The sequence below is a fragment of the Cydia splendana genome, unplaced genomic scaffold (genome assembly GCF_910591565.1).
Source record: "Cydia splendana unplaced genomic scaffold, ilCydSple1.2 scaffold_42_ctg1, whole genome shotgun sequence".
Taxonomy (NCBI): Eukaryota; Metazoa; Arthropoda; class Insecta; order Lepidoptera; family Tortricidae; genus Cydia; species Cydia splendana.
In genome coordinates, this window is record NW_026946887.1 from 270971 (window position 1) to 279232 (window position 8262).

General features: G+C 40.7%; 1 protein-coding gene across 1 annotated transcript; it reads right to left on the bottom strand.

The window, feature by feature from the left end:
* Window positions 1-1402: 1402 nt before the first annotated feature.
* LOC134805572 (uncharacterized) lies at window positions 1403-7083 on the bottom strand. Its single transcript, XM_063778848.1, has 2 exons — window positions 6302-7083; window positions 1403-1786 (listed from the first exon to the last, which is right to left on the bottom strand). The coding sequence occupies exons 1-2, from the start codon at window positions 6651-6653 to the stop codon at window positions 1431-1433; spliced, it is 708 nt and encodes a 235-aa protein (XP_063634918.1). The 5' UTR covers window positions 6654-7083; the 3' UTR covers window positions 1403-1430.
* Window positions 7084-8262: the final 1179 nt, after the last annotated feature.

The window sequence follows — 8262 nt, forward strand, 5'->3', positions numbered from 1 at the left end:
AGCACTAATTAGCGAAAATTGCTAAATAGTCGAGTTACCCGCTATTATACGATATATTGGTGTTTCAACAACCGTAACTCGGCTGTTATACGATTACAGGCTGAGTAAATAGTTGGGATGTTAATTGACCCCATGTGATATACGGCCATTACACGTGAATGAGGATCAGCATTATTTGGGTTTTCCGTGATGCAGCGATCGGTGAGCTTGATCAATATAGAAATGTATGGTAGACTAACGTTACATCTTATACAGTAAGGTCATTACAACTTGCATCGTTTGTCTGCACAATAAAGCTGATATTTCAATGAATAATTTAGTAATGGGGATGACAATTTTTAATTAATGTATCAGTCGATCAGGTTTGTTTTGAGGATCAAATGTGTAAATACAAACCCAGCAGACAATTAGGCGACACTCAGTACCTACTTTATAACCTTTAGACATAGAATGGCTGTAAAATGGTTGCATAGTCTTAGCTTAGCCAGGCTGAGGTGACATAAAACTGGTTAAGAGGTTCTGCTATAACTTTAACTTACAGTAGCTGTTTTTGCTGCTATACTCGTATAATGCGTGTTGGGCAGCTGGTGTTGTGGCTCTATGTGAGTTGTAGGCGGCTGCAATTTGCACTTTGGCTTCTGAGCGGGCGATAAAAAGTCTTTTGTAGCTCCTTGTATTGCAATCGTTGCTTTGCTCCTTTGTGTCACTTGCAGTTGAATAGAGAAGTTGTTAGTCGCGGTTGTGGGTCACGTAGTCGCGGACGAGCGCTGTCCAGTCCAGTACCTTAGTACACCTTATATGTTATTAGAGACTAACTTACAAGCTGAACCTATAGCGCCATGTAAATTAGGACGTAAATACTGAATAAAAATGCATAGCTTTACTCAATTTTGAACGAATGTTAGCACCATAAGTACTTAAAACCGAACTTCACGAATGTAATTTGATTTTCGGAAATTACATGCGGTGGACCACAATTAGAAGACTGTTATTTTTTTGGATAGATATGCCCAGTATGGTCCAGTATCAGGTCCTGTAAAGTTTTGTTAATGATACACGTATGTATCTAGTTATTGACGGTATGATTGGTTCCGATATCATAAGTCTGCTGATGACGCTGATGAGCACTATAATGTTTCTTTTTATTTCTCCATTGGATTTCGCTTCAAGCTGTCACAGGGTAGCCTTACGAACTGTTGGCGCAGGTTCTTGTGAAATGACGTAGTCGACACAATTTGGACTTTTACAACTTTTAATGTACTGAGCGATTAAATTACATGGTTTTTGGAAATGAGAAAATGTATGGACGCGCGACCGAGCGATACGTGGTGTCGGCGTCGCAACGGATCGGAGAATGGCGGCTGCCGCCGGCCGCGGCACCGCGTAGATGGAGCGTGTATGTGTGCGCGCACGCACACATGGATGGAGCGTTAACAGGCTGCCCCCCTTGGGTCAGGAGCTGCCTGATCCAACGTCGATGGAAGTGGGCAGAGCCGATTGTATGCCCTGCGCAGGGTCCCCGTAGTGGTGAGGACGTCGGCGACGCGGTTGACGCCGTCGCTGCCCGGGTGGACGGCTGTGACTCGTCCGAGCAGCCATCGGTAGGGTGGTAAGCGGTCATCCTTGATGATGACCATCTCGCCCAGCTGTGGATGCGCACCGTGAGTGCGCCACTTGCTGCGGGACTGGAGCTCTGAAATATATTCTTTTGAGTATCTTCTCCAAAAGTGAGCCTTGAGCTGTTGAACTCTCATGTATTTGGAGAGTGTCGTAAGTGGTCGAGTTTCTTCCACCTGGGGTGCAGGTGGCAATGTGATCGTTCGCCCAATTAAGAAATGTGCTGGACATAAAGGAACGAGATCTGAAGGATCAGAAGAAAGAGGAGTGAGAGGCCTAGAGTTAAGTATCCCCTCTATATGAACCAATACCGAATTCATGTGTTCGTAGTCTAAATTAGTCATAGATAGAACGCGTTTCAAGTGATATTTTACAGACTTGACTGATCCTTCCGCCAAACCGTTGAAATTTGGACTGTAAGCTGGGGCGAATTTGAATTTTATTTCGTTTTCTGCAGAGTAAGCCGTTATGTCATTACTGGTTTCCTTTAAAAATTTAGCTAGTTCATTACATGATCCTACGTACTGAGTACCGTTATCTGAAAATAAAATTGCCGGCTTACCTCTGCGGGCAATAAATCGATTTAAAGTGGCAATGAAGCCTTGAGACGTCAGATCGGTGACGAGCTCGAGGTGTACTGCTCTCACTGCCAGACAGACAAACACAACTATGTATGCCTTTATTAGTTGAGCGCCGCGACCCTTTCTGTTCAATATCAGGATAGGACCAGCATAATCTGTGGCTGTGTGTGTGAAAGGGTGATCAGTGTGCAACCTCTGTGCAGGAAGTGAACTCATGATAGGCTGGTAAGTACGACCTGAGAAACGAAGACAAGTTAAACAGTCATGTGTTATCTTCCGACAGAGGTTGCGACCGTTTATTATCCAGAACTTATGACGTAACATGGATAATAGCAGTTGGGGTCCTGCATGTAAAAGTATTCTATGATAATGTTGTATCAATGTTTTTGTTATATGGTGGGATGCATGTAGCAAAATAGGATGTTTAGTATCATAATCGTAGTTTGAGTTAGATAATCGTCCTCCAACTCGGATAAGGTTGTCCTGGTCAATAAATGGATTTAGTTTTATTATTTTATCTTTTGCTGTCAGTGTGCCCTTCATGAGCAATGAAAGTTGTTTGGTGAATATTTCTGATTGTACCTTTTTACATAAGGAAAACAATGCTAATTTTAATTCTGAAATGCGTAATGGACCAACTCGTTTGTTTGTATTTTGACAATTGTGTTTAAATCTATATATGTAAGCTACAACGCGCTGCATTTTGCTAAAGTTTGAGAACCTTTCAGTGAAATCGATTTCATGTATATCTGCAGATGCTGAAAAATTACAACGAGTTTTGATTTCAGGCAAATCAGAAACATCCACACTTTGAGGCTGCAAAGGCCATTGAATGTCTTTTTGGTGTAAAAAATGTGGGCCTTGGAACCACAAAGTTGAATTTTTGAGCTGTAAAGCATTTTGACCTCTAGACCCTATGTCAGCAGGGTTCATATCTGTTGGGACATAGTGCCATGCTGATGGGTCAAAGGCGTTAGTAATCTCAGTGACTCTGTTATGGACAAATTGTTTAAGCTGTTTTTTACAAGTTTTTAGCCAGCCGAGCACAATGGTTGAGTCGCAGTGAAAATATATTGAGTCTACTTTCAGGCGTAATGAATTTACAACCTTTTTCGTTAGTTGTGTAGCTAGGAGACTGCCACACAATTCTAATTTTGGAATTGTTAGTCGTTGCCTCAGTGGGGCCAGTTTGCTTTTTGCAACGAGCAAATGTACATTTACGTTACCGCTTATAGACACTGTGCGTATGTATACGCAGGCAGCGTAAGCTTTCATTGATGCGTCACTAAATGCGTGTAATTGAACAGTTACGAAATCATCACAAAGTGCTCTGCGAGGAATTTCGATTTTGGAAATATCTGGCAAGTATTTGACAAACTGGTCCCACTGTGAGTCAACCTCGGCTGGTAACTGGGAGTCCCATGGAATATTTTGAGACCAAAGTGACTGGAGTATGAGTTTTGCCTGTAACATGCAAGGGTTTATTAAGCCCAGTGGGTCAAACACTTGCGCTATAGTGGACAAAATAGTGCGTTTTGTTTTAGGTGTTTTAATTGTGTGTGGCAATGAAAACAATAATGTGTCTCGTTTACAAGCCCAAAGTAGGCCTAAAGTTTTGGCATATTCATCGTTGTTTAGATTTAGAAAATCATCATCATTGTTTTCATTTACAATTTGAGTTAGAATGGACGGTTTGTTAGACCGCCATTTTCGTAACATGAAATGAGCGGGTTCTAGCTCGCTAATGACATTTTGACATGTATGTATGAGTGTTTGTTCATCATCATGACCAGTGATGTAATCATCAACGTAAAAGTCATGCAAAATCGTTTCACGTGCAAGTTCGTCCTTGCAATCGATACCTAATTGTTTTAGTGTTCTTGTCGCTAACCAGGGAGCTGAGGCCGTGCCGTATGTGACCGTGTTTAGTTTGTATGGTTTAATTGGTTGTGTGGGATCAGGCCGCCATAGGATTTGCTGCAAACTTCGTTGATCTTCTCTTACATAAATCTGTCTATACATTTTAGCTACATCCGAAGTTGCAACAAATCTATGTTGTCGGAATCGAATGAGAATGCTCAATAAATCATCTTGGACAACCGGGCCTATGTGTTGAATGTCATTGTATGACTTCCCTGAGCTTGTGACAGCTGATCCATCAAAAACAGATCTTAATTTTGTTGTGAGGCTCCCTTCGCGCAAAATTCCATGATGTGGAAGAAAATAAGAGAATGTATCGTTTTGAGAGTCTATATTTTCTGACATATGACCTAACTGTAAATATTCCTTCATAAATTTAGTATATTGCTCTTTGAATTCCGGTTCGCGTTTGAATTTGCGCTCTAATGACTGAAATCTTGTCAAAGCTTGTTCTTTAGAGTTACCTAACACCTCGGGGGATTCTTTAAGTGGTACCGTTACAATGAATTTCCCATCCGAGTGGCGCGTGGTAGTACTTGTAAAGATTCGTTCACACTCGCTATCAGATTTAGATTTGTTATACACCTTTTCGATATTAGAGAAACCATCATTATCAAAAAAATCGTTTAGTTTGTGATCTAGCTCTGTATTAGAGAAATGGCAGTGGACTGTATTTTGTTTTGTTTTGTTTGAGTTTTGTAATTTAACTACTAGCCACCCTAGTTTTGATTCGACTAGTAATGGTAGATTCTTGCCTAGGGATATTTTATTTAGACAAAGTACATCCCAAAATATGTCAGCGCTCAGCAGCATCTGCACCTCTGACGGTTCCGAGAATGATGGGTCCGCGAGGTGGATGTGAGAGGGAATTTCGAAAGCATTGCAATTAATTGGATTAGTAGGTATGAGATCGGAGATCCGAGATAAAACGTAGCAATCAACATCGGTTGTATAATTGCGATCGTATAGTGACGATATAGTGACGTCACATTTTTTAGTGGCTTTTGTTGTTTTGTCCTCCAGTAGGTTAACTGAGGTAAATGTGGAATAACTGGGTATCCCTAATTGTTTTTGTAAAGATTCTGTGATGAATGAAATAGTTGATCCGTTGTCTAGCATAATACGGACCTTGTGTGTTTGACCAGAGTGGTCTTGAACATTGATTATAGCAGTGGAAAGAAGAGCTTGGCTGCGATGTATAGAAGATAGTGTGATGTTGTCTTGTGCAGGTTTAGATTGGTCCTGCACGCCAGGTAAGACACCGTCACTTTTAGTAGATGATTTGCTAGCCAGTGGTTCTGTGGATTGAGTGTTAATGTGTAACAGAGTGTTGTGACGTTTGGTACACAAACGACATGAACTAAGTCGACAGCGTTGTTCGTCGTGCCCTGCGCGAAGACAATTAGTACAAAGACTTAACTGGTTTATTTTTTCGATGCGCGATTCTATAGGCATAGCTTTGAATTTAGGGCATTGGTATATAGTGTGATAGTTTGCGCATACAGGGCATTTATGTTGTTTTTGTTTAAGAGAGTCATTTACGACAAATGTTCTTGGGCGGTTGTGCGTGACGTCACTGTGCCTACGAGGAACCTTTGATTGATTCTGAGCCTCTTCCATGGTTTCAAGGAGGTCCGCACGACCCTTCAAGAAATTTGTGAAATCACTAAACGTGGGAATACCTACAATTTTGTTACGTTCGGTTTCCCAATCGCGCATTGAGACTGAATCAAGCTTACTAGACATCATATGGATAATTAGAATATCCCAGTGTTCAGTAGGTAATTTTAATGTTTTTAAGGCTCTTAGGTTTTTATTTACCCAGTCTATCATACTACGCAAGGCTTTAGAAGACTCTTGAGTCACTGGCTTTATACTGAACAAAGCTTGAATATGGTTATTTACTAAAATGCGATTGTTATTGAAACGCTCGCACAGCAAGTCCCAAGCAACATCATAATTCTCAGTTGAAAACTCTAGTGATTTAATGATTAACGACGCACTGTCTTTTAAAGAGTTCCTTAGATAGTGGAACTTATGAATTTTAGGTATGGATGTGTTATCGTGTATTAGTGATTTATAAGTGTCATGGTACTCTAGCCAATCCTGATATCGACCAGAGAAAGTCGGGAGATGAATTGTTGGAAGTTTAATGTTTGGCTTACTTGAGAATACAGCATCACCTGATCCCGCCACCGATCCACTGTCGTGCACCGCAGAGGCAGGTTCGGCGGGCGCGGCATGCTTGCTGAGCAGGTCTTGCGCAGCAGCCATGGCGCCGAAGTACCGGGCTTCGAAGGAAGTCCGCTCTGCGTACTCCTCATCTGGAATTTCCGTCAAGCTTTCTATATCATTTTGTATGGAATCGAAATCGTTATACATTTCTGACATTTTGGCATGTCGCATGGTAAGCTCATGCATTTGTACGCTATTAAGCTCACTGCTAGGTAGCAAAGCATTTAGATAATCTTTGAAAACAGTCAGCTTTGCTTTGAAGCTTGCTCGGCTTTTCTTTAGTGATTTTAAATTGTCCATTATGAAGTTTAAATGAAGAAAAAATTAATTAATTGAACGAAAAATATTGCAATTATTGAAGCTTGCGTTAAAATGCTATTTACTATGTAAGAGTGAAAACGAAATAAATCTCAAACTGCCCTACAGCTGTAAGAAAAACAATGATTAAACACGCGGTAAATGAAGTCAAATATTGTGCAAAAGAGTGAAAACTATTGGAAATATACTTAAATTTTATGCGAAGCGTGATTAAGCAGGCAGAAGGATAGTCAAGCAAACGTGCGAACAAGCCACGCCCGAAGTCCCGTTACTCGAGACAACGCGCGGTCACGTAGGCAGGCGGCCGGCGAGACTGTGGACTTTGACCCCTCGCCGGTTCTGGAATGTTCGAATAAAAATTAGCTAAACTTTCAATTATTGTTCTGTATTGGCACAAATAGAGGCAAAACAGTCTTCTAGAACTCTGAAAACAAGATACTGAAGCTACTTTTGTTGATAGTTTATAGAAATAAAAGATCGATTTAAGTTTCGATTCCAAAAGAATATTTAGTTAAAATAGGCAATAGACGGAATTATAGCACTAATTGGGATTTTAGATTGATATGAAACCTTTAGATAGTGGTTTCGATGGAAAAGAGCACAGTACTCTGTATGAAAGGCACAGTGAAGTGAAATTAAAACGAAATAATTGGAACGAACTCACACAAATGCCACTGCAAACCCTTTTCCTGGTATATTCTTGCTTAAATATTGTAGACTCAGGTACAGACTTGCTGAATCTTCTTGAATTTGGTTGAATCTCCAGATCTCCACGTGTCCAAAATGTCGACCCCTTTGTTCGACCGCGCCGATGAATTCCTTTGTCCTCCTTTAGATAGTGGATTCCAAAGCCTCATCCGGCTCGAATCTGTTGGCGCAGGTTCTTGTGAAATGACGTAGTCGACACAATTTGGACTTTTACAACTTTTAATGTACTGAGCGATTAAATTACATGGTTTTTGGAAATGAGAAAATGTATGGACGCGCGACCGAGCGATACGTGGTGTCGGCGTCGCAACGGATCGGAGAATGGCGGCTGCCGCCGGCCGCGGCACCGCGTAGATGGAGCGTGTATGTGTGCGCGCACGCACACATGGATGGAGCGTTAACACGAACGATAATACAAAAATGGAAAATAAAATACTCATGATCTTCCCATCATACTATCGAAATGACGCTGACAGGTTAAATGAGACGTTCGAACGTAGTAGTAAAAGAGAGTACAAATAGAAATGATTTATTAGCAGAAAAAGGGTACAATAAGTGTCTTGGGTTAAGTGTGTAATCGTTTCACCTTCTTCAGCTGTTTATAAGCAGCATGCAGTACACCGTTAATAAGAAATTAACATAGTTACATTTATAAAACTACGAGGTACATGAGCCAAAATGGCAAACATAAATGAACATTAAAGAATAGGTATACTTAATAACTATACCACCAAGGTATATCATAGACAACAGTAATTAAAACAAAGTAACATTTAGTTATCACACAGCGAGTACCTACAAATAGTAAAAAAAAAAAAATTGGTTCACCCCTTATGAGCAACATAATCAGTAGGTAATGTTACGAGTATTATAAAAGCAGTGA